This window comes from Ammodytes marinus (genome assembly GCF_949987685.1).
Source record: "Ammodytes marinus genome assembly, chromosome: 16".
Taxonomy (NCBI): Eukaryota; Metazoa; Chordata; class Actinopteri; order Uranoscopiformes; family Ammodytidae; genus Ammodytes; species Ammodytes marinus.
The window spans coordinates 27,309,749-27,336,889 of NC_137220.1; the positions used below are offsets into that span (position 1 = coordinate 27,309,749).

General features: G+C 43.7%; 1 protein-coding gene across 1 annotated transcript; it reads right to left on the reverse strand.

The window, feature by feature from the left end:
- Window positions 1-710: 710 nt before the first annotated feature.
- On the reverse strand, window positions 711-9,823 carry metrnla (meteorin like, glial cell differentiation regulator a). The gene is made up of 4 exons (XM_080043806.1): window positions 9,469-9,823; window positions 5,404-5,792; window positions 1,722-1,781; window positions 711-1,572 (listed from the first exon to the last, which is right to left on the reverse strand). Exons 1-4 carry the CDS (start codon window positions 9,564-9,566, stop codon window positions 1,259-1,261), a joined length of 861 nt encoding a protein of 286 aa, XP_079899932.1. The 5' UTR covers window positions 9,567-9,823; the 3' UTR covers window positions 711-1,258.
- Between the last annotated feature and the right edge of the window lie 17,318 nt (window positions 9,824-27,141).

The following is a 27,141-nucleotide window of genomic DNA, read 5'->3' on the forward strand; positions in this document are numbered from 1 at the left end:
CGTGAGGTCATCTTTAAACAGGCCTGGAAGCACAGCAAAAGAGATCCAATAACCGTAATCCATTGCTTATGTTTTATTTGAGGTGATGAAAATATAAAAAAGCCTTCATTTAAACAGGGAGCTTGAGCAGAACTGTATACGCCAATCAAAACATAGGATTGCGGTCAGAGAGAGAGTGCTGCGTGCCCAGTCACAGGGCTGTATTCAGGTCTGTCTTCAGTCGTCTCTCTCATACCAGGCTGCTGCGCTGGAACAAAGAGGCCTTTCACATTGACCTTGACACACAGCCACCCCCATCACCACAGGAACCAACGCTGAGGAATCCACTCCAGCTCTGATATCAATCTCTCTGTACCCCTGGCAGACGGTCCCAGCTCAAGGCTGAGGTGAACCTTGGAGAGGCTAATGGACATCATATGAGTGGGGTTTTTTTTCTCCAAAAGAATATAGAATAAATAACCCACTAACACCACTGTGAATAGTCTAACTGATCTGAAAATGTTTCACTTTGTCCATCTATGCCTGGAAATAGTTTGGGTTTATAGTGTTAGTTGCCTTTATAAGCTAATTTATTTAGAAACACTAACAATTATGGTCTAAATTAGGATTGAATTGCTTGGGCTTAATTGCCAAAAACAATAGTACAAAGGACCCATTACAGCTCCCCACAGCCATGTCCTCAAATGTTTTGTCTGACCAAAAGTCCAAAAGACGGAATAAAATATTTTTATTCTCAAAGGCATGTTTCTGTTCCTTGTTTCTTTTACAATCGTACAGCCTGGAAAACACATGAATTCAGGCATCAAATTGCGAATCATTTTTTTTTTAAACAAAAATAAAATTAAGAGGATTTCACTTTATACATTTCTGTCATAAGAAACAACTTCAGAACTGTACATCAAGCTTTTTACAAAGCACGCAGAGCTTCAAAATATACAATGTTCATTCACATTTTATATACATAGAACACAGGGTTTTGCTACATTTAGAAACCTGGGAGTTCTTTGTCTGCTAGAAAGAGGCAGTCCCAACACATACAGTGTTGCATCATGAGTCCATCCAACATGCTGCTTGGCAACATTCAGAGCGCTCCATTCTTTGTCTGTAAAGAGTCACGAGACAGCAGCAGGGTAGAGAGAGCTCTGCCACTGGGCCAGTCTGTCACTCTCTTTCTCTCCTTAACATGAACGCTTGGTTCAGCTCTCCTCCCCACCAAGGAAGGACTTGTCAATGTTCCAAGTGTGGGCAGGTGAAGCAGTCAGTCAGTGTCCACGTGACAGGGGTTGGTCCCTTCCTGCTGTGCCTCATGATATATCCGCAAGAAGTCTTTGTAGCGCGGGGCGCAGCCCATCCAGGCCTCCCCAAATCTCACTGTCCCAGTGAAGAGGAACTGGCCCTCGCCGGACCTCACCCCACACTGAAGGGGCATCTTGATTTGACCCGTCCAGCGGCGTACCCGCACACCCCCGGATGCAAACACCTGGGTCTTCTGTCTGTAGAGGCGGCTGATCTCCACAGTGACAGACGAGTGCTCCTCCTCCTGCTCCACCTTCTTAATGCTGCCCTGTGCAACTGAAAAACACCAAGCAAGAAGACAGGATTCAGGTGCTGGTAATGGCTGTGTTTCATGCTATATCAAACGCTGTTTCCCTTGGGACAATCCTGTAAACCGTACAACAGTAGAAAGCCTATAAATCTGCCCATAAAGAATTTGAACTCACCAAAGTCATTAGTGCAGACTGCTAAAAGCATCTCGGCATCGCTGCAGGGGTGACATGGTGCTATGTGGAAATAAAGAGAGACATTTTGTTTTAAAAAAAGCATAAAGAAACAGGAAATGCCCACAATATGTTCACCACTCCAGGTTTTACAGCATGATAAACGTTTTCAAAATGTCCCAGTTGTGTATCACTTACAAAAACACACAACTGTGGTAAGGATAGCCAAGTAGGAGTGTGTTCCTCTATCAAACACACACAGTCCCAGTTTGTGTCACAGTAATTCCGATCCTCACAAATGATCATTTATTTTAAAAACTACAGAGTAGAGCAGCACTCATTTGCTCTGGGTGTTAACACCAAACAGAGCTAAGCAGGCTGCTGCTGCTGCTGCTGCTGATGATGATGATGATTATTTAAATTTGTTAAAAAAAGTTAAACCCTGTTTCGCAAAGTATGTTTAATGGTCATGTGGGCTGTTAGGACAGCCTTCACACCACAGGAGGAGCCCCTTGAGACCTCATGACAAACTAGGACCAAATGAAGAGGGTAAGGGGAGCTCAGGCAAGACCACATCCCTGACCTTAGCTCTGTTAGCACTCTGTTAGCATCCCTGCTGGGACTGAACAAGAGTCTCATCTTTACAACATCCACTTTAACCGCCTTAAAAGAGTGAAAATCTCTTCAGAAGGAAACAGAAGTAGTAGGAGAAAATGAACCCATCAAGACAAAAACATTCAATGTTGCAATATTTCGTCTTGAACAATAAAAAGGTCAACTTTCTCAAATAATTGAACAAATTAATTAAACAAAACAAAAAGAAGAAGTGAAAGGTGAAATAGCCTGTCCCCAGTGCTTGTAAAGCCTGCCCACTGGCTACAATTCTCCTTTGACTGGTGGCAATCTGATTCTCAGCCTGTCCCCCCCCCCCCCCTCCAGAGAGTTTTATAGCAGGAGAAAGGGCCCTAAATGATGGTGGCAGGTCAATGATTAGTTGACTCAGATGGTCCCGCGGCTGCCCTGACCAGAATTACTTTTTTAGTCCCAGATCTACTATGGATTTCCCTCCGCAGCAAAGTTGCACACAGGCAAACAGGTGGGGAGAGGAGGAGGGGAGGGGGCACAGAAGGAAGGGGGTCGAGTCAGCAGCAGTGGCCGTTAGCCAATAAAATCCCAAGAAGAATGATTCAAACTGTTAACTCAGGTGAATTCATTGCAGTGGAAAACCACCATAGTTTAGTTTGGTCGTTAATCAGAGCACAAAAATATATAAAAGTTTGATAAATGATGCATTCTGGAGAAAAGTCTACAGGCCATAACCCTGAAATAAGTCCAAAAACAAGAGATGTGTGCCCTCTTGACATATTTAGGAGCTGGAGCTTATTTATAGCTGGCATGTCTAAAATTGAGCGTGTTGGGGTGAGGGGTGAGCATGTCTCAGGTCAGCGTGTGTAGCAACGCGAGGCTCTGCTGCATCACGGGAGAGGTCAGAGGTCAAACAGCCACAAGCTCGGACAGCTTAAGAACAGCTGGATGGATGGGAGACTTCATAGCGGCGGTCCACGCCCCAGAGCTTGGAGCGGGGCGCGTCTAGTGCTTTGAAGTGAGCCTGCAGGCTGCTGGGGCATCAGCAAGCCAAGGGCCTTAAAAGCCAGGGGTGTTTTTTTTTTTCTTCCCCGAGAGCAGGGCTCACATGTCAGACATGAAACAGAACCACAGGAATGGGCTAAGAGCCGAGTCAGCATCTCTCTCTCTGGCTGGTGCACACGCAGCCCCTCTCTGATCAGAACCACTTCACAGGAGAACAGAGGGATGAGTGGTGGAGGAGGAGGGGCACCATATAGTGTCCCTGCAACATCTGGGCCCCAATACATTCCTCTGGAATGGAGCAGGACTTGCTAATAGCACTCTGCAAAGAAGAGAGAGAACCTCTTCCAAAGAACAGCCAGGACCAGAGGGAGTTATATGAAGGGGAGAGGAATGAGAAGGGAAAATACTAGAATGATAAATAGACAAGAAGGAAAGAAAGAGGTAGGAAAAAGTGAGGCAGAGGGGGAATAAAAAGAATAATTTAAGCGAGCTGAAAGCCCAGCTCAGGGAGTGACAGCAAGAAAAGAAGGGGTGGGGGGGATATATGCTCCGAGAAGGTCCTCCTCCCAACATCTGGTTGGAGACACATTCCAGCTTGACGGTGAGCAACTCTATCCCAGCACAGCGGGTCACAGAGAAGAGGAAGGGAGAGGAAAGAAAAAGGAAGAAAAGAAAAAAAAAAGAGTAGGAGCAATCAATCCACCAGATGACACGAGACCGCTGTCTTTGTGAATCATCCCCATACTATCTCAGGCCACTTCACAGAGCCCGGGTTATACTACAGAGCTGAGCAGAGCAGCCCACACTACTGTGGTCACACAACAAGCCCACGCTCACTCCTATACATTTAACTCTCTCCCCCTCTCTGCCGTGCCAGATAATGACGCAGGGTGTGGATATGTGAACCCAGAGAGCCGTAAAAACAGATGTGGGCCAGATACCGCTCAATATTTAACTTGAGCTGGAAAAAGAAACAGGGGTCCCTTGCACAGTCGTCCAGCTTGAAACTTTGCAGGTTTGGCAGGTACGCAGCGTGAAAACAAGACGGCTGTTTTATCAACGGAGGCCCACTATGTTTGGCCCTGTCCTTCCACACACAAGCCATCCAGAACAGAACCAATAAATAAAACAATTATAGTTTACAGCCAAGTCAACTCGAAAAAAAGTTCCATTAAGACTCAAAAGGGTATCAGATTTTGATGTTTGGACAGCGGACACTCATAACGAGACAAGAAAATGATTCTTCTAAAGCTAGAAACTACAGACAATGCTAGCAGAGAAATGGACTATGGCTTCAGTATAAGCAGTGTGCTGGAGTAAAGTCTGGAGTTTCCTACTATTACAGTCCAGCTTAATAAAACTTTCCACCAGTAGATGTCTACAGTTAGTGCACAGCTAACCCTAACTCTACACAACAGGGACAAAGCACAAGAGGCTTCAATCACAAGGAAGCTCTGCAGACCTTAAGGGCACTTTCACCCGTAAAAGTCTGCACCGAGGTCGGTGGCAAGGACTATTTTTTGAATCCCCTGTATAGATTTGATCCGCTTAGGTTTGGTTTCATCACATTGGCTGTGTCCCCCTATACTGGACATTGATTGGTGTGTAGATGGACGTGTGTCTCACGGTGGAATAGCCTTCACCATTTTGAATGAATGAATGAAAAAAATGTATAAACAGAATCATTTCCTGCAGCGCTGTATAGTTCAGGCAGTCGCCCAGACAACGCACACCTCCCGCTTTGACTAGTTTTATCAAAAACCTTTTCTTTTTTTAAAAACTTGTCTGTCTCCCTTCAGCAACCCCCCCGCTCCTACAGATCCCCCGTCAGCGGCTCATTTCTCCTCTTTGTGACTAGAGATAACCGGCCAGGAGTGCCTGTTATTGGTCCTAAAGTCCGATTCATCCAAAAAAGGCTTTCACACTAGACACTGACCGAACCATGGTTCAGTATAATCCAGATCGAGAACAGGTATCAAGTCCGGACGAAACAATGTATGTGTGAAAGCCCCAATAGAAAGGCTACAAGTCTAATATCTACAGGTGTACCACTGATACTGTACAGTTAAAGCATCACAATGAAGATGAATCTTACCACTCTGTGAGTGCGCCCCTGGTCCCAACCTGCCGCTGACCAGCTCGTACTGCAATGCCGTGATCCGGCGGCTGATGTCCATGTGCTGGACTGCCTCGATGAAAAGCGCCCCCTCCTGGATGCCAAAGCAGTGCACCTTGCCTTGAGCCTGGTCCTGTTCGCGCAGCAGCAACCGCAGTTTGCCATTGCGGTCCAGGTAGATGTTGGTGCCTCTGGAGTCTGCCGAGGGCTTGATGCAGACGGAGAGGCGGGCGGCGGCGGGGGACACCGTGTTGGGTCGGAGGTTGACAATGATGGCCCCCGTTGGGTAAAGCCACTCCAGAGAGCCTTGGGAGCATCGCAGGTACACCTGCTCCACATCCCTCGCGTGGCCTTCGTGAGTCAGACCGCTGGAAGAAAAGGGAGCGGCGTCAGCAGGCACCATGACGAGCATTTTCAAGAATTTGTGTAAAATACTATACACAGAAAGCCAAATACATAAAGGCTTTCCTTTGTGGAGAATGTGTTTTCAATTGTGTTTAAAACTCATGCTGATTCTGTTGTGTTCCTTAGCACAGCATAAAGAGATCATTCAGTCATTTTACAAAGAATGGATTTTTACAAAGAATGGATTTTTAATTGAAAGAGTCACAGAGTACAAATTAGGGATGGGCATTTTAAGAAATTTCATTGATCGATCATCGGGAAAATTAACGAGCAATTATCGAGCAATCGTTATCTTTTTTTACATATTAAAAAATGCCAACAGAACATCCAAAATACAGCGTTTTACCATAGACTGTATACAAGAGGTTTTTACTCAATTACATCTTTATTCCAAGATCTTCCAGGCAAACAACAATCTATTAAGACAAGGCAACTTTTTAAAATAAAATAATAATAAAATGCGGCGCTGGTTAAAGCCCGAGGCTATGAGCCAACAAGGAGCCAATGCTACGATACCTTTAAAGTTTAAACACATATGCGCCTCCTAAGATGCTGCCAAAGACTGCATAAGGCCACGGCACGTTTCTCTGAGTGGTAAAGGACCTAACGTTACTTCATCTAATAAACAAAATGTGCAAATTAGTTCCCTGATGAAGGCGAAGTAGGAAAGCATGGACGCTAAAGTTAGCCGCTAATACTAGCGGCGCTAACGTCACACGTTAAACAGGGTCGGATGTAGGCTTCAATGTACAAGTGGTACATCATTCGGTTTGTTTAAGTGCTGTACTTATACAAGGTTTCACAATGCTTAATGAACTTAGTTATTTTCTGTTCTAAAGCTGTCCGGTCCGATGCCAAACTTTGCCTCGACTTCTTCCTGTTTGTTTTGACATCTACGGCAGCTCGTAGGCTGCTGCCTGAGCCTGTTCTGTTGTCTCCTACTACTAGTTAAGTATGTCCCCCTGCTGGTAGGATGTTTAATTGCTGCCCATACAGTCTATGGTGCTGCCACATAGTGAAACTCGGACTCACACTGCGCAACACAACGGCTATATGATCATAACAATTTCACGTGCTCGACAATATTCTTAACGAGCAATGATCGATTAATCGATCAATTGTGCCCATCCCTAGTACAAATATCTCGGCATCTGGTTAGATGATAAACTCACTTTCAATTTTCATATAAAAAATCTTGTTTGTCGTCTACGACAAAATTGGCTATTTTTATAGGACCAAAACTACCTTCCCTTTATTTAGTAGGAAAAGGATTATTGAGGCAGTTTTCATGTCTGTCCTTGATTACGGTGATGTGGTTTACCGGCATGCATCACATTCATGTCTTAAACTCCTGGACTCTGTTTTTCACTCTGCTTTAAGGTTCATTACAGGAGATGCTTATAACACACACCATTGTCTTTTATATGAAAAGGTTGGGTGGTCCTCCCTTAAAGAGAGACGTGACACACATTGGCATATTTTTATTTCCAAAGCCTTGACCGGGAAGCTTCCTCGTTATTTAACAGAAATGCTGCAAATTTCAGATGGGCTTTATCAGACCCGCTCCACTGACATGCTCATGCTTTATGTCCCACAAGCCCGGTCTGAGCTGGGAAAGACAGCGTTTAGTTTCAGTGCCCCTGACTCCTGGAACAACTGACAGCAACAAATTAAACTAAATACCTTCATATCCTTTAACCAATTTAAACAAACTATCTTAAATCTGCCAAACTCTACCTGTAACTGTTTTAATTAGGCTATATTGTACTTTCACCCATTTCATTATAATTGCTGCCACTCTTCACCACTGTGTAAATGTTTCAATAGTTTTTTTTTTCTCTTCACCTGTTGTTGTGTATTTGATGTATTTGCATTGAATATTTTGTATGTATTGTTGTTTTTCCTTTGAATTTGTTTTGAACTCGACGTCATTGTAAATGAGGGTCACCCCTCAATTAGTCTCTCGAGGATAAATAAAAGTTAAATGAAAAATTAAATTAAATTTCAAAATGATTTTCTGCTCATTTACAGTCTTGAGTCAACCGACCAAGGTGAGCCCCTCTGGCATTACACAGCATTCCTCCCGGAGCATTGAAGGCTGTCTGTGCACAAGACTGGCTGCATGACCAGTCACGAGCCAGAGCAGCCAAAGTGACCTCAGCTCCACCGCTGCCCCCTACCCCCCACCACCCAATATACCACATTGTTCCTTCCCCGAGCTTTGGCAAAAAGGCAGCACTGGCAGGCTGCCTATGGGGAAGAGTTTGGAAACAGAAATGGATGAATGGAGGGGACACAGGGGCTTCTGGGCAGACAACGGCAGCAACAGTAGCCGGGGCCTGCTGCATGCAAGTGCAAATGCAGGTCACGCACCAAACCTCCCCTTGCTTTCAAGCCACCAAAGAGACTGGAAGAGACTTGTCCGGGCAGCACTCCGGACTGTGGCGCCAGCATGACCAAATGACTCGCTCCAGAACTTAATGCCTGGTCAGGCTTTTCAAACCTCCAGGCTGTCAGTCATTCTGTGGCAAGGCCAGAGACAGGAAGCCATCAGCAGTCTAGCAGCATGCAGCATGCCAAGCTATAGTGGTTTGACTCTGGGGGGAGAAACGCCCAGTTTCCTGAAAATGAGATGCTGAAATTCAAATTTGCCATAGATCTAAAGTAACCCACGGCACATGCTGAGCACATGCAGCTGAAGCCCCATAACCAGGCTCCCCTCAGCATGCCTCTAATTAAGTCCTTTCTAACTTTATCACTTCTGCATGTAATTAAAGGAGATTAGTCAAGAGTCTCGCTAATGAACAACATATTATTGACTGAGAGCTCAAAGAGCAGAGTATGGCCTACCCCGAGTGAGTGAGTGAGTGAGTGAGTGAGTGAGTGAGTGAGTGAGTGAAAAATCCAAACCGCACCATTCAGGCACAGCTTCTCAAGTGCAAAACAGTTCTCAGCAGATGTTTGATGCGAGGTGAAACCTTACAGTAGGGTATAGCCTATCTCAGCCTGAGGTTCTACAATCTGTTCAAAGTGTTTTAAACCAAACTGCTAAAAAGCTCCTGGGAGACGTGTGCTGTGAATAGGTCAGTGGTTTTGTGTGTGGAGGTATTAACCTTTTAGATTAATTTCCAACATCAGAAACAATGAGATTTGTCTGTAATAAAATGTCTGTAAAACAAATAGATTTGATGTAGGCCTTAGTTATTTAATGTATGGTTCTATCATTGATCATTTAGTTTTTCCAAATAATGAAAAGACATGTATTTATTAAAGTGTAGGCCTATTGGTGGATCACATCTTGTTGTGATCACACTCATAAAGTCGGCACAATCCAAACCAAAACTCACATGTATGAAACTATTAGGCTTAGGCCTACTTTATCTCCTTAATATCACAAACTTAATATAACCAACTGTAGCCTATGTAGCCTATCAGAACTGTTTGTTCAACGTGTGTGTGTTGTTCCCATTCATGACTCCTTTTTCGCTCAGCTCCGTTGCCTGCTTTCACATCACCGCGCTCTCCCAGTTTCGGTCTCTGTCTGTCACTCTCATTGTTTCTTACAAATAGTTTCTTCAAACCGACATTTTGAAACCTGGTCATTCTAGATAGAAATAAAAACGGAACATTGAACCTCACCTGCCCTTCCAGCTGCACTGGTCGCTTGAGTACTGTCCAAAAGAAGTCCGACAGAGAATGAGAAGAGGCAGCAGCGAGGCCAGCACTGGAGCGAGCATGTTTGTCTCACTTCGCCTCCTCTCTGGTCAAAATGTGTTCAGGTCCTACGCCGTGTTTCACAACTAGGCTACATATCGGTTCCATGTGCCCCCGGGTTGCTACGTGCCGCTCCCCGGGCTTTCCTCTCTGATTCTCGGATGGTTCGACTGAAAAACAACAGTAACTCACAGTCCTCGTAGCGCCCGCTGCTGACAGCCCGCCGTGTGAAAGTAGACTGGACTCAGCTCTGACTGCTTTTGCTGCTGTGCTGCTTACTCTCCACGTCACACCCCATACACAGCAGCTCATTCCTATGCTGCTTTTACGTGCTCAGCCGAGGCTCCGATTTCCAAGCCACACAGTAGGCTAGCCTATAAAACGAAACTAGAAGGGCAATTGAGTGATTTGTTGTTGTAGTTGCGTGTTCTTTTAACCAATAGCCTACCACTTAGCTACTGCAGTGGTAGGTTAATTATGTTAGGCCTACGTATTCAAAAACATATGTGTTAGTGTTATGTGACGCAAAGCTGCATGTGAAAGGATGACCATCAATGCTGGAAGTTGGCTACTCAGATCTTATGTTTAGATGTAAAAGTAGCCTTTAGTAAAAACCGCAGTGTAAATAGGCCTAGTTCCAAATACATATCCTGCATTTAAAGTAGGCCTAGTAGACATTTATTTGGTCCATTTCAGAACAATCTTTAAATTAAAGGCTATTATTTGATCATAAAAATTTAGCATATGTCTCAATTGTTTGTTAATTGTTTACTCAAGAGACAAACACAGGAAACAAAGTCTTTTTTGTTTGAGAGCGAGAGTAGCCAATTGAAAATAATTATAAGAAAATTATGCAAAATGTCTACTCTGTTATAACAGCTCAGTTAAATATGATATAGAGTTCTTAAATTATGATAGAAATGTGTATATTTATTGAGATGTGTCGAGACAATCCAATTCTGAAACGAAGCAGGGAAAGTTCCAACAGCACTTGAAGGGAGCATTAAAGTCAAGAATATCGTTTGCAAAGGATAACAGACTTTTTTTAGTTATAGGGAAAGTTAAAAAAGGGATTTTTTTTAAATACATGGCCACGCCAAGTAAATGTTACTGGGTCCTATCTTCTACTCTCAAGTAATAGTCCTTCAGGAGCAACAAGAGCATTTTTACCCAGTTATGTAATTCGCAAAGTTATGAAGTCAGCCCCAGTTAGGCAAAAAGAAAAGGAAGAAAAGGGGCAACAGAGCATCTCTTAACAAATGCCCTTTAGAAAAAAAAGGTGAACTTGTCAGACCAGTTTATTATTGGTACATGGATTGAATTTAGCTTCTGCTGCCATCTGCACAGCTGGCTTCCTGTAAAGCAAACTGAATCTGATTAAAACTGTCATGAACTGCCACCAAAATAAAATCATATTAGGCTACATCTAATTGCAGCTCAAATGTGTTACTGCTCTGTTGTACTTCAGTGTGCTGTAGTTTTTGAGCAGTTGTATAGTATGTTGGAATTTGATGCAGTTGAGTGTTTGAGTGATGTGCTTATGCGGAATTAACATTAGCAATTGTCCTATCTGAACACCCTATATGTGTGTGGCTGTTGATGCAACTTTTTATTGATATGATTATAACAGACAACACTGTATTGTACAAACGGTCAAAGTTTCACCATCTTGGAACATACACTCAACAAAAATATAAACGCAACACTTTTGTTTTTGCTCCCATTTTTCATGAAATGGACTTAAAGATCTAAAATTCATTCCAGATACACAATATTACCATTTCTCTCAAACATTGTTCACAAATCTGTCTAAATGTGTGATAGTGAGCACTTCTGCTTTGCTGAGATAATCCATCCCACCTCACAGGTGTGCCACATCAAGATGCTGATCTGACATCATGATTAGTGCACAGGTGTGCCTTAGACTGTCCACAATAAAAGGCCACTCTGAAATGTGCATTTTTTTGCTTTATTGGGGGTCTGGGGACTCAGAACCAGTCAGTATCTGGTGTGACCACCATTTGCCTCATGCAGTGCAACACATCTTCTTCGCATAGAGTTTATCAGATTGTCAATTGTGGCCTGTGGAATGTTGGTCCACTCCTCTTCAATGGCTGTGCGAAGTTGCTGGATATTAATGGGAAGTGGTGCACGCTGTCGTATATGCCGGTCAAGCACATCCCAAACATGCTCAATGGGTGACATGTCCGGTGAGTATGCTGGCCATGCAAGAACTGGGACATTTTCAGCTTCCAAGAATTGTGTACAGATCCTTGCAACATGGGGCCGTGCATTATCTTGCTGAAACGTGAGGTGATGTTCATGGATGTATGGCACAACAATGGGCCTCAGGATCTCATCACGGTATCTCTGTGCATTCAAAATGCCATCAATAAAATGCACCAGTGTTCTTCGTCCATAACAGATGCCTGCCCATACCATAACCCCACCACCACCATGGGCCACTCGATCCACAACATTGACATCAGCAAAGCGCTCACCCACACGACGCCACACACGCTGTCTGCCATCTGCCCTGAACAATATTGTGTATCTGAAATGAATTTTAGATCTTTAAGTCCATCTCATGAAAAATGGGAGCAAAAAATGTTGCGTTTATATTTTTGTTGAGTGTATATTCAGAGCGTTTCTTTGGCTGCAGAGCAAACTGAAACTGAAAACCATGGTTTGGTTCTCTTGTGTATAGCTCCACAAACAAAAGTATTTGTCCACATAAAGGATTAAATGAATAAAAGTCACATTATTGGTCAAGTAAATACAACTTCACATGTTGTTTTTTTATGTGTGTTTTTCAACTCTTATCCTTAAAACGTTCAAATAAAGTCACAGTGGTTTATTCGTCGAATAGATGATTTATAGGACGTATGGGGATTTTGAAAAAGCCACATGTCAGAAAAACCACACCATGCATCCCAGACAGCTCTCGGTTCTAAAATACATTTTCAGAATAGCCAATGAAAATGAAAACCATTATTGATTTATTTACTAGTTACTTTGACAATTTCAAAAATACTGACAAACAAGCCTTAGTCAAAGTTGGAAGATAACACCTTCCTGACACAGGGAGCTGCATGGACATGCAGAGTGGTGGGGTCCGTTACTACTGGGTGCATCTGTAAACACAAACTACTCATCACTCAAGTCAGGGATTGTGGGCTACATTTACTCATGGCATGGGACAAGATGTTTTGTGTGTGGATGGTGTTTGGCATTGGAAAAGAAAACCCGTCTGACGAGGAAAACCAGAGTCGTTTGTAACTGCTACTTTTTCCTCTCTGGTTTCTTGGGACTTTGGAATTGGTTATTGTTGTTTTGGTGATGGACGTGTTTTTATTACAGGCCCAACATGCAGGGTACCTGTCCCAGCCTGCATGGGCCACATGCAACCCAAAAGGTCCCGCAAGCCTCAAGTTCATGAGCCGATAGTCGTCTTTTGTTATTTGACTCTTGATTCATTTAGTTGCTCCAGACCTTGACATTGAGCAACTTGTAAAGTATCGTTTGCGTAATAAGTGGATTAAAACCTTTGCCGTGCTCTGGTTTCTGTTCTGTCCTGCAGGCTGTCTGGGAGGTAGAGCTCCTGATGAGGTAACAGAGCAGTGAGGCTTGTCCGAACATGAGCAAACCAACACAATGACACCTGCACTCTTACACCAAAGCTTCACCTGTAAGAGCTTCTCAAGGCATTCTGTGAATGACTCACTCTGTGTCTGCAGTCCTTGTTATATCCTAAGATTAAATGAGGTCGCCATGGACTTTACAACATCAAACTGTCCCTGCGTTCCAATCCCCATACTTCCCTACTATTTAGTATGCCAGAAAAAGATTTAGGGTGTCCCAATACATGCAAGTCAATTGTAGTATGCTGAAAATACATAAATGCCCCACTAACTCCAATTGCATTTGGAGTATTCGTCTTTATTCTTGACATTTCTCGACATAATGGAAAAAAACGTCCTTATTTGATTTTTGCTCTCTCCTGTGGCCCTAAAACTCTTCTGTACTTCAGTATGTAGTGTAGTAAAAAGAAAAAGTATGTGATTTGGAACGCAGGGTGTGTTTACAGGTCTTCAGGAGTCCTACTGCATGTCAATAAAATAAGTTGTATAAAGCCTTTCGTGTCTCCTGATAGAAATTGCCTTGAGTGATGTAACTTGAGTCAGCTTCTGTTTGAGCGCTGAAGAATACTATACATTTGAACATTTAAAAAAAATCTGTAAGTGCGGTGTAACGTAGATGTATAAGTAATAGCATAACGATTTAGTCATTGTACTCAAAAAAATAAAATAATGATGGACACCAAATTTGGAGTTTGAAAAAAAATATACTGCCAAATAAACTGACAAGTAACCCATCTGAGCAGTTAAGAGTACAATGGCATCACTGTCTGTCAACTGTGATTTCTCTGATATGTGCGTGAATGATTGGACATTGACAACAACTGTATTTGAGTGATCGGAGACATACACACTCAAAACTAGAGCACCAACAATGAGTTGATCAAAATAAAAAGAGTTATAGCAGCATATAATCGATCAGTGAGTTAACCAAGTCAATTATCAAATAAAATTGCAAAAGAAATTGCTGGTTCCAGCTCACTGAATATGACTTCTTCTTTAAGATAACTTGTTTAAAGAAATGTTTTGTGTTTTGAAATGTCCACAAGACAACAAAAGCCATTTACAAATGTTTATGTAGGTCCTGGGGAATGAGAAGTTACCAGACAAATGTACTGAACACCTTCATTGGTCATGAAATAATAAGTTGCTGTAGGCCTATTTATAAAAAAGAAATAAAAGACCACATCATTTTATTTTCCAGAGAAACCCAGATCTTCCAGGTATAGGCTGTGTGTGACCTCTTCTTGTTATTCCAGTTGCTCTTTCACTTGCTGAGAGTGTTTGTTGTTTTCTCTCTCACTGCAGTTTAAAGGAAGCAGTTTAAGCTCTCACCCTCCACCTGTCAGAGGTTTTAGTGGTGGTGTGTGTGTGTGGGGGGGGAGAGGGAGGGGGTTAAAACAAATCGATGACAGACTGAAGACAGTTAATTACATAGCGTGCTCCTTCCTCGTCGTTGGTTTCCGATTGAAACTTGGCAGAGAGGGAAACATGGCACTCAACACAGACGTTGTGTGACGTTGTTCGGGGGAAGGGTTGGATTGTTTTTTTTTATCAGTCCTGTTGTCCCAAAGTTCTGAGTGTGACTCACTTTTATGCCCGCAGCTCGCCTCCAGGTGAAAAAGCAAGTCATAAACTAGATTAGGCCGCTGACAGGATGTGATTTTTATGTGTGTTTGCATGTCGTTGTGGGTGTGTGTGTGTGTGTGTGTGTGTGTGTATTGTCACTGTCCCTTCTCTCTCCTTCACCCCTCTCTTTTTTCCTAGATTGTTTCACAAGAAATCAGGCTTGTCAAACAGTAAAAAAAATCCCTTTCAAGAGATGTGATGTCACAAAGTAGTGAACAAACCTACTTTTACGCTGTTGCGTTTGCTACTCTGGGTTTAAAAGCTGCCGGTTATTGATCCATTTGGCTCAGATCTTTAGTGTTGGTGGAGGAAAGCTTGGCTGCAGTTGAATTTCAACAAACCTCCTGTCAGTGATACAACTCGTGCTCTGAGAACCAGCTCCATGAATAACTGTTGTTCTTTTAGAGAGCTAGTCTCAACCTGTTTCTTTAAGCCCTTACTATCTTGGGCAGATTAACTATAAACTGCACTCACACAAGCATGTCCGACATCTTGTGGTATGCAGAGGCAGATTGCAAGGCGCTGATATCGTCGAGAGGCTGTCATCATCCCTCTCTGGCTCCTTTCCAGGATGCCAGAAATGCATCTGAGCTCAAACCTGCAATGAGAATTCCTCTTCCTTAACGGGAACCCTGTCATTCTCAAGTGCCAGCCATATCTTGAAGACAGACAGACAAGGTGTTTGTATCTCTTCCAACACCTTGCATGCCTTTTGTCTTGCTTAAGCAACATGGTAATGAACATGGCGTTCCCCTGCAGACCCTGTTTCTCAATGTTTTTGTTCTCGTAGTAAAGTCCACACGTTCAGTCAGAGTGGAAATATGTGGGAGGAAGTGACACATTTGAAGTATGCAGCAACTGGTGCATCTCACTCAAAATTCCCTGACGTTTTTTTTTTGCAAGCCGGGGAAGACAAAGTCCGTCTTTGGTTTCAACGGTGGTGCTGATGTATGGCCTGTGTGTATAGGCTGCTGGGATATTGTAATACTGAGAAAACTGAGAGAGGCCAACGTGTGTAACGCCAGAAAATGTCATGGTTGTGTTTCTTGGGGTGGCAGAGGATATTAGATGTTGCCAATGCCTCAACTCGGCGACACGCTCAAGTCCATGCTGAATTAGCCCTTGATGACTTCAAGCTGTTCCCAACACCCTGCTATCAGCGCCTTTGTGTCCCTCTCTCGCCCTCCCTGCAGCACACAGAAGCCTGAAGGACCACAGCTCCAGGGGCTCATCAGAAGAAATTGGGTCAGAGCTCACTCACCCTGGCAGGTGGGCAACTCTTATGAAAGCAGCACGATAAAAGTGAAACTCCGCTCTGCCTTTGAATTTCACAGAGATCCGATATGGATTAGGCCTGCAGGTCCAGGTGGGGGATAAGCCAATAACATAAAGGACGGGCAGCAAGTGTATAAGAAGACTGGGGACGGGGATGGAACGTAAGGTCAAATTTAGTAAGGAACACAGTTGTTGTTGTTGTTGTTGTTGTTTTTACAACACCCTTCCTCCTGGACGACTTCTGCTCTCCAGATAAGCGTTGCTGATCTGATTCCCATGGCTTACTGTGGAGAAAGAGCCGTCCCTCCTTCTCCTTCATGGCCTGTGACATGGGAGTGTCCTGGGTGGGTATGCTCATTCTTCAGCGCACAAAAAGCTTCAGCCATTGGGCACACTGATCCTGGGTGACAGCCATGATAGACTCAAAGAGAGGGGGGATAGAAGGGAAGAAGCAGCAGCGCTCTCTCTTTTGTTAAATCCCCCAAGTTCTCTGGCTCACACAGAACGAGATCAGCTCCTTTCTATCTGGCCACAGCTCTTGAACATCGCAGGGGAACATTTAAACATTTGACTATCCAAATAATATTGATTTCATACAGGCTGCGTGGGTCGCCGTGCTGCTCTTTATTTAAGTTGAGTTCAGACGGGAATGAAAAATAAAAGCGATTTTTATGGCACTTTAACATTGCAGGGGACGACGTCTGTCTTCAATCAGAGATGCATTCATCTGCCAGTGCCGATGAGGCTTAGTCAGACTCTGGGCATTTTGGATAGAGGATTGAGGTTATGTTTTTGGGTTTTTGGCTTCTTTGTACTTGGAGGAGGAGATCTCTGAGGAGAAATCTTCTAGCTCTCCTTTGTGCAGTTTGAGGGTTGAAAAGTCAACAAATAACATTTACACACACACTTCTGTCATTTATTGACGAAAGAAAGACAATGTTGGCACACAGCTGAAGGGGCGGATTGTACATTTACTTAAGAACTGCACTGAGAGAACTATGGTCCCTTTTACTGCACTACGTTTATCTGACAGCTTAAGTCGCTTTGTAGGATTCTGCACCAATTGTATGTTAAACGTATTATTTTCTAAACAGACGTGAAAAAATCTGTCAGTGTGATGAGATTTTCTGTGAATTCTTCTATAATATTGTCTGGAGCAGCTATCCCTTAATCTGTCTTCTTCCAGGATTCTTACACTTAGATCTATCAAGCTCTTGAAACTATTTCAATTAATCTCACAACTGGCATATACTGACTTAAAGAATAATGCCTTTAAGACTCAGTAACTAATGAGAAGATACTCAAGGGATTTTTCAAAAAGTGCAAAACATAACGTTATCATTTAGTAAATAAAACCAGCTCCATCTTTTCTATAAATAACATTCAAATGCTACTTACTTGTAAATGAGTCGTATATATTAAAACACACTGAAATGTGCTGTTGTGTATAAAGATTGGTATAACTTATTTTAGCTTGAAGTCGTACTTGTACCTTCGCAAAGGATCTGAATGTTTCCGCCACCACCACCAACAGCTATGGTTCTTTAAGTGCAAATCACTTCAACAAGCTTGTGTGTTTACAGAGGGCGAGAGAACACGAAAAGGAAATGCAGGAGAGGAGAACAGTTGGCCTATTGTGTCCACGTGCATGCATGCAAATTTGTTTTATGAGCACATGGTTTGCCTGGAGAAACAAGCAACAAACTAGTTATAACATAACAATCAGTTAAATGTTGGTCTAAACCAAAGCAAGATGGCTCTGTATGGAAACTGTGACCCAGTAGTCTGGTTCTTGGAGAGCTCACAGAGGGGTCTTTAAGATCCTCTGGCACCCCCCTGAAAGGATCTCATTCTGCCTGTAACGGGAGCTGGGTTTTTGGAAAGCCAGAGTTGTGCTGGTGGCGTGGTCTGCTTCTGAAGGTGACGATCGCCTCATCCGCCGATTCACAAGCTGGTGACGGCAAGGCTCTCAGGTGACGGGTTCACCGGAGAAGCTCACAAGGGTCAACGAGGAAGACAACAAAGAGTTCATGTTGAGGGTTACGCACAAACATAGTATATACAGATAAACTAGCAGCAAGGCTAGCATCCAACCAAGCACGACTTCTGCTGCTGCTACAAATGGAAAAGATCTGAATAAAACACCTTTTTATTATCTTCTGCTCCACTGTGTTTGGTCCTGTTTTAAGTGTCGCCATATTGGCACCTAGATAAGGCTGCTGCACATATGTTTTAGCCTGGAAATCCAGACCCACATCTAGAATGATATAGGGTCTGGCTACGATCAATAGACCTTCCCAACTCAAGGGGCAGCACCTACGCGTGCATTTCAAATACCACTGCATGCAATTGGATAGCACTACGACCAATCAGAGCAATGAACAAGGTTGCGTAAAATCCCCCATTCGTTAAGCGAGCAGCAGGTTTAATTGGTAAATTAAACTTTTGCCGTGGTCGGTTGGCAACAGAAAAGTCTTCCAAATCGTTAAGTGTCGAGGCCAAAGCCGTTTCAAACTCAAACAATGTATCCGCAGCCATCTTTGTTGTTTACTGGCACGGCTTCGACGGCGCATGCACAGCACCCAGAACGCCATACATAGGGCTCTGGCCCGCCCATATCAGATAGAAACGATTTGATTGGCTACTCCGAATTTTCCGACATAGTTAATGAGCTTCAAAGGATCGTGTCCAGACCAACAGGCTGAACAAATTTAAATTCGCCAGCGGCAGTTCTGGATTTCCAGGCTACATATCTTTACATAATGAATCTTAAATGATTTAAAGGGAAAATTCCACTCACCAGTGACGTTTCTGTGACGTCTTTGGCGAGAGGAAGAGCTAGTGCGGACTACAGCCCGAGCACCTACCCCCCTCCCTGTGAATCCGTGCGAAACAAAACCCAACTGTCACGGACAGACGGTTTGTTTTGGTGCTCGGGGCTGTAGTCCGCATAAGCTCTTCCTCTCGCCAAAGACGTCACAGAAACGTCACTGGTGAGTGGAATTTTGAAGCTCGGTCCCGCGAAATGGACAATGTTGAAAAAATACATAGGGATATAATGCGACCCAAAGGGTATTATGGTAGATGAGGTAAGGTTGAAAATCGGATCACATAATGGATGCTAGTAAAACAAACTCCTCCTCATCTGTTACATTGAATTGTAGATTGTCAGCTTTGCACCGACTTAATGTGCAGAAGATTACATTAAGTTTCAGTGCCTGATTTAATTTGTTCTTCCTGAATAGTAGTGCAAATGTTTCATCACTACCTCACCGCAGCATTACTGCAACTTCCAGGCAAGCTTTAAAGGAAATGCCACTCGCTAAAATCAACAGAGTGCAAAGGTAATACACACCCTGCGAGGCCATTGGGGAACATTTGTTCAAGATCTTTTTCTTTAAAAAAATATGTATTTTTGAGACTTTCATAACAGTTCTAGCAGGCAGCATGCTGATCCTCCCAGGGTATAAAATGACCACATTTCATCATCATGTTGTTCCTTGGTGTGCTGTAAAGGCAAGGGATCGTCTGACTGATGAGAAACATGGAAGAAAAAAATAATAGTACTGCAGAGTTTGGCAATGCTCAGCGCCAGTCGTTGCTTAATACTCAAATCTCTTCTTTGTTTTGTTTGTCTCATATGAAGAAAACAATGCGGGCGTGCCACAACATGAATCATGACGTTAATAATAGGGCACACAGCAACACAGAAATAACCTGTTAGGTTTGTATCTTCCTCATCCTGAGGTCATGTCAGGTAACAGCGCCTGTGGTGGAATGAAGAGCCATTTTGAGTGGATTAGGTGAACCAAATGAAATGAAGAACTTTCAGGCAAAACAATATTGTCACTACCAAGTTTTATACCAGGGAGCAAAAGCCTTTTGATGAGCCTATGGGGTAATGAGTTTGAATAGATACACAAGGGCACCAGCATTATTATTTTCAAACTGATTTAGACTGAGACATCCACATGTATTTTAGTGGGTTTGAAGCAGGTGGTGTTGAATACAGGGAAAGTCTTTATATTCAGTAACCTGGATGAAGTTGAAAGCCGTGGATGTGCTGAGTGAGAGTGATCCTGCCAGATCAGCTGAGGGATCACGGGAGCCGAGCATGGGCGCTGTGCTCTGATCTTATTATTGCGCTTTGTGTTAGTTGGCACTTTGCTCCATTCCTAGCCAGCCTGGCTCAGCCTGGCTAAGTAGCTCAGTGTTTGACACACAAACACACACACAACACACACACACACACACACACACACACACACACACACACACACACACACACACACACACACACACACACCTTTAGTACGGCAGGGTTGAATCAGCAAGTTGTCGGTCCGGTTTTTGCGTTTGCGACACACACACACACACACACTGAGACGCATCCAGGAAACTGCACCCTTCCTTATACTCAAGGCTGGCACACTCCACACACACTCCCAGGGCCACACGCCCCGGGATGCAGACGCACTTCAGCAGGTCAAAAGTCATGTGGAGCCGCATGTGGAAAACATATCAAATATGCTCCCAGCAGAGCACAGATAGTTCACAATGTGAGAACAAACATGATAGAAGTTACACCAACTGATAAACATAGTCTGCTGTCAGATACAACACTCTACAGCCAGAGCTATGGTTACATATTGTTAGATTTAGAGGAATAATACTTATTTTTGCTGTGTATTCCAGTCAGCATGTACCTTATATAGAAAACTCAAACTGTATGAGCGTCTTGTTATGATCTGTATGTTCATCACGTGGCAGAACATGACCCTGTGTAAAGGAGTTCATGTTATTGTGCGGCCTGACACCTGTTGAAACATTACACTGCGTCATGATGAGACATGCGTCCATGCAGGTGAATCACAACCAGCTGAAAGAGCTGCAGCAGGTGACACAGCCACAATAACACACACACACACACACACACACACACACACACACACACACACACACACACACTCTCTCTCTCTGTTTCTCTCTCTCTCACTCTCTCTCTCTCACTAAGGAGACAGTGCAGAGTGTATGGCTGATCAAATAGAAAGTGTGACTTTAACACATTTTCTAATGCATGTTGTTTGCCTAAAACAATCCAGACACACACACACACACTCACTTACACTCTCTCTCTCTCTCTCTTTCTCTCTCTCTCACACACACACACTAAGGAGACAGTGCAGAGTGTATGGCTGATCACAAGATCAAATAGATAGTGTGACTTTAACACATTTTCCAACGTATATTGTTTGCCTAAAACAATCCAGATGCAAACCCAAAAATCCAGAACATATCCACATTTTTCAAAGCAAGATATAACATGTGCAGACTACTCGCAAACTACAAGCAAAGCTAAGCAGCTTTGAGCCGCAGCCATTTTCGACCTTATGATCAAAAACCTCAGATATGTCTGCAAACAAAGCCAGCGATTCAGCGGTGGGCTCTCTTCCTGCCAAGCCTCAGATCCAGCAGCGGCCTGGGGAGTTGTGCGTAGTACAATGGGCCCAGTGTACGTGCTGAGGTAACACCATAATTGTTACAATCTTCCCATTCAGGTGAAAAAACCCACCAACTTCTGACTCCCTGGTGACATGTTGAGGGCTCTGTGGCTTCCAGTGACATTGCACCAATCAAATGTATTGGTGCACCTGAGGTAGTGGCCTGAGCCTTCAAATGTTTTCCTGTTTGTGTTTCCATATGTCCCCAGTGTGAGCCGGAGTGACAGATTTAATAACATCTTTATATTTCACACACGGTGGGTCAGTGATCTGTGACCAAAGAACAGTCCACTGGAGAAATAGAATAATTCCTTGCTGCCAATCTAAAAAAAAACCCTGACTGGGAAATAATCTTCCCACTTGGATGATGTTACAGAAGAGCCAGGCCAGTCTAAAGAGTACAACTACATTCTCTTGAGATTGGGTTTCTCTTTTTTTGGCAGGATTTATTGATTCATTTTATTCCTTCCCCCGGCCTGCTTCTTATCATTGGGGCTTTGTACTTAACGATAGGGATGTCAGCCCCCTCGTCCTCCCCACGCGCCTGCCCCATCCTGGGGAGGTAAATCATACATATGAGCCCCGGCGTCTGGGAGCGGCCAGAAAGGAGGAAACCGTATGGAGGCTTGGGTGGTTCCAGCTGGTCGGCTTCCAACTCTTAGTTGAGTCTAATGCAAGACTGTGAGGAGCTTTCCTTGCCTTTCATCCGTTTAGGAAACATCTGGAATCATCTGCCGGTTGGAAGAAAGCATGTACTGGCGTGTGTGTGTGTGTGTGTGTGTGTGTGTGCGTGTGCGTGTGTGTGTGTGTGGGTGTGTGTGTGTGTGTGTCTGTCTGTGTGTTTGTCTTCCAAGAGAGATTTGCCAGGAATGTTATCATTGTGTAAAGATTAACCTTGCTGTCCAGAAAGTAAATTAAGGAAACTCAAACTGGTGACATGCCAATAGATGGTTGGGCTTTGACATCATCTCCACCGAACAAATTCCTGCCGAACTTCAACAATTAGTTTACGATCAGTCCCCACCTCATTACTCATAGCAGGGCGGACCACCATATTACTGTGCTTCAGCTGCTGCACCGACAAAAAGACAGAAATATCAATATGAGAGAAGAAGCGCCTCATGTACAATGCCCCCTGTTTTCTATGACTTTTACCTCGTCAAAGAAAAGACTTGTGTCTGGTTTTGTATCCATGCGAGCAGGTGAGCAGACAAACCCTGTGTAGTGGTGGTGCAGTGTGGCGTGTCTCTCCATGCCCGAGACACCAGGCCTGCCATGTGTTGACAGAAGCAAACAGAGGCAGGGTCAGGAGTCACACCTGTCGATACAACACCTCTTTCTCTGCGCCACGAGGCGCCGTCACCTCAAACACTAAACACACGCTCATCGCAGCCATGCAATGCCTGACCACCATTATCTGTAGCCTGCACATATTTAAGACTAAGAAGAAGAAGAAGTGAAAAAGAAATCACCAGTGTTTTTCTGTGTCAAAAAAGGCCCTGGTTACAGCTTGGCTCGCAATGTGTTTTCAGAAAATTCACTTGTTTTATAAAGCAACAACACATAGGAGCATGTGATCTTTCTTTTGGACCTACAAAAGGAACCACTTCCTTTTACACCACTACAACTACACAAATATCATGCAAACATGTAAACAGTGTGTAAATACCATAAAAGATAACGTATCTCTCAGACAGTACAATCCGACGGTCCTTACAGCCCAGTTCTAAGCTATGTCATTATTTGCAGACTAGGTGTGTAGGGAAGAGGGTTGCTGTGCTTGGACCGGGGAGAGGATGTTCAGGTCTGGCTGCAGCACCAGGGGATGTGATTCTTGGTAGTATTGGGGAGGATGTTTTGCCTCCTGTGTGGTGACTCCTGACCCCAACCATCCTCTCTCCAACCTGCTTCACCTCTGTCCTATTGTGGCTCTTATCAAACAGCTGAATATTGTTCATACATATTCTGTCCACTGGCCCGCACAGGAGATAACATTGGCTCTGTCTCACATCAGAGCAGCCTGTCTATCTTCTCATAATTGTTTTATGGTCATTTGGCTTGACCCCACCATGTATGCCACTACAGCATCCCATAAGCTTCCTCTACCTTTCTCCATCTATCATCTCCTGTCTGTCTGACTACTCTGCCATCCCTTGCAGCAATGTCTGGCTCATCTCAGCTCCTGTTCAATAGTGTTATCTCAGCACTGCGTGACCCCCCTCGCCCGTTAAGACAACATGTTGTCACCCTGAGGGTGCACCGTGGCCCCTGCCCATCACACTCCGCTGACTTGTGGGCGTAAGGCTTCTCATCTCCCCTAACACACACTGACACGGCCCTTTGATGTCCTGGGGAGCAGCGTGGACCTGGGACCGGCCCAACAAAAGCAATCTGATCCTGGGCTGATGTGTCCAAGCATGCCCGACAATGGACCAGGACAGCAGGGGCCCCCTTTGCAGCTTTGGTGTGTGTACCTTGGAGTGGGCCTGCATGTTATTCATGGGGAACAGGACATGTGGAAGATCTGATGAGAGAAAGGGCCAATAGCTTGAGGTTCACATGCTGGCAACCTGCATGGTGTAAGTGTGATATGAGGATGTTTCTGTTTGTCAGTATGTCAGAATAAAGATACATTTGGCCTGTATAATAATATAATAATGTAATGTAATATCTCGTTATTGAGTGCCTGGACTATTTCTCATTTTGTTGAAGAAGAACATTTAAAAAATGTCATTCTTAATATGAGCATATTTATTTCATTTAGAAGTCTAAATAAGAATTCAATGTAGTCAATTCTTGTGTTTTGCTTCTTTTAGTTACTAATTGTAAAAATATGTTGTTCCAGAAAATAGTAAGATATAAAATTGGACAACCCTCGCCACTCCAATCATTTTTGTATCATCTTTACACATATGGAATCAACTCAAACAATTGACTCAACATTTACAACAACCAGCATCGGATTGGTTCTTATTTTGACTGTGATTAAACACTTTTTTTTGCTAATCAGTTGTGTGTTAAAGGTTCAGTAAGCAGAATGGTCAGTTTAGCTAACTTCCATTCAGTGAGTTAGCAGTCCCCTCCCTCGTGATAAAAACCATCAAAACAGACATTGGGAAGGATTTTTACCTGATCCGCCATTGTAGGCGCATACACATTCACCCATCTGTCGCTCTGCACGTGCACCGACAGTGAGACGGGTGCCGGTTTGTAGCGTTCTCTCTTCTGATTGGTTATCAGTAGTGGTATCCACAAAAAGTTTATTTGCCGATTACATGCAGAGCGAGTGACTGAGAGATCGGCTTTATGAAACGCGCACACTATATAAGTGATCACTGTATGAATAAAGAGCGATTTAACATTTATATTAACATAAATAAATCGCTTACTTCACCTTTAACCATCATGACCCACGTTTGACCTGTCAACAAATACCTGCGCACACATTTGGAAACTTTGAATATGCAAAGCTCACCTCAACCAGTATTTGCATGTGAACTCGAGAAACCGTGAGTCGCTACAGCCAGACGTGCTGTTTGTCGTCTCAACATTCCAGTCTGTGTTGTGTGTTTACATGTTGCTGATATGTATGCATCAGGACAAGTTACAACAGCTCACACCCTGACGTCTTTTTCTAGACTCAAGGTCTAGTGTATCTCTATTCCCTCCTGAGAGTAACACACACACCAGCTCCTATCTGTGTCTGCATGGGACCAGTTTGCATCCAAGGACACACAAGACCTTGTTCATGCAAGTGAAGAAACAAGAGATTGGCTTGTTGATGTGGCCTTCAAAGCCCTTGGTGCCAAGAAAAGCACCACATCATTAGCAATTTGACATTAATCCATGTTATAACTGAGTAGGAGCAGGGAACTTCTCAAAAAAAAATTCTCAATCTGCGATCTGTCATCATTACGCAATAACCATCCTTTAAAGGCATCAGTGACGCAGCATACCTCCACATCTCACACATATAGTTTATAAATAAGCCATTTGTATTCCTTTCACACGGAGGAAAAGCAGTTGTTTTGTCTGGTGCATGTGATTGGCAGGTTTAAATCAGGAGGCTGCAGTGAAGGCTCTGGATAGTGTTCACTCTCACCATAAATTATTACTCAGGATATGGAAAACAAACCTGCTTTTTATATCTCCACCTCAAATGTGCCAGTGACTCTGCCAAAAGGCTATATAGAAAGGAACCTTGGCTGCCAATGTGAACCTATAGTACCTCACAGTACCTCACTGTGCTCAATTTCATCTCATCTTCTATATTTTGTCTTTCTGCTTTGAGGTGAAAGGAGCTCCTTTCACACCTGCCCAAAAAACTTCCATCTCTGTCTTCAAATTTTACACCGATGTGGGTGTTTGAATGATATACCATCGGTAAAGCTGAGCCCGAGGATTAGCTCAGTGCAGAGCAATGCAGCGTGTCCCATCCTACTACATCTGGTTCACTTTAGCTTCAGAATCAACAAGTGTGTCTATCTCTGCAGTGCTGCCGTGGGCTTTAACCTTTTATATACTATCTATGGCTTTAACCTATCTCCGACACACACGTATGAATCACAGAGGTTGACGGTGCTACAAAGCCTTGCAGATCCCTCTAACGCCATAGCCCCCAAATGTATATTTCATGAGGCATTAGACGCCGCATTATTCATGGTGCGTCTCCTCTGCTGTTTTGTTTGGGAGCTGAACAATAGATTCATGGCCCGGTGATGGGGGGGGGGGGGGGATTAGAATACCTAGAGTCCACAAAGAGCCCACAAGCATGCTTGATTCAGTGTAGGGGTCCATTCATAATTGTGTTATGTGATTTTCTGTGGAAGAATTCTTGTTAATCATTCTGAAAAATGTCTTCACATAAAAAATTACTGGAAGGCGGGGGGGGGGGGAGGGGGGGTTACAAACGGTTGGAAACAAAGGGTTTAGTTGTGGACTGGAAGAGTCTGTAGCATAATATAGCCTTTTATAGCAGGGAACCATGAGGTGGGAAAAAATCGAACTTCCTCAAGAGGCAATGATGTGTTAATTAATCATCTTGCAACATCAAAAAGCAGGTCTGGAACTCACTACCAACAACACCTTACCCAACACAATCACTCAACCAATTTACATTGACCTAACCCCAGCCATGAACCTGCTTGTACTACCCAAACAACACTCCCTTTGTTCCCCTGTGTGAAGAGCGGACCGTGCTTCATGTAATCATGCAAAACAGTCTTGATCACTGGTTTTTGGGCTGTAGTTTATCACAGCGTTGGTTAAGTATCAGCCTCGACAGCTGCAGATTTTTATGGAGATAGCTCGGCAGCACGCGCTCACTCCTGTGCCATGTTGAATGTTTTTATTTGAACTTACAGAATAGTTTTGTAGGGAACATCATGGACACACTACACAGCCATACATCTTCTGATGCATTCCAGAGAGTGAGGGGTTGATGACAAATTGTGCCCGTGGCAGATTTTTTTGTTTTGTGCAAATCAAAGCCCTAAAAAAATCCTCTTTACACTACCTGCCCAGCACTAAATAACCAAAGACACAAAGTTAGCATC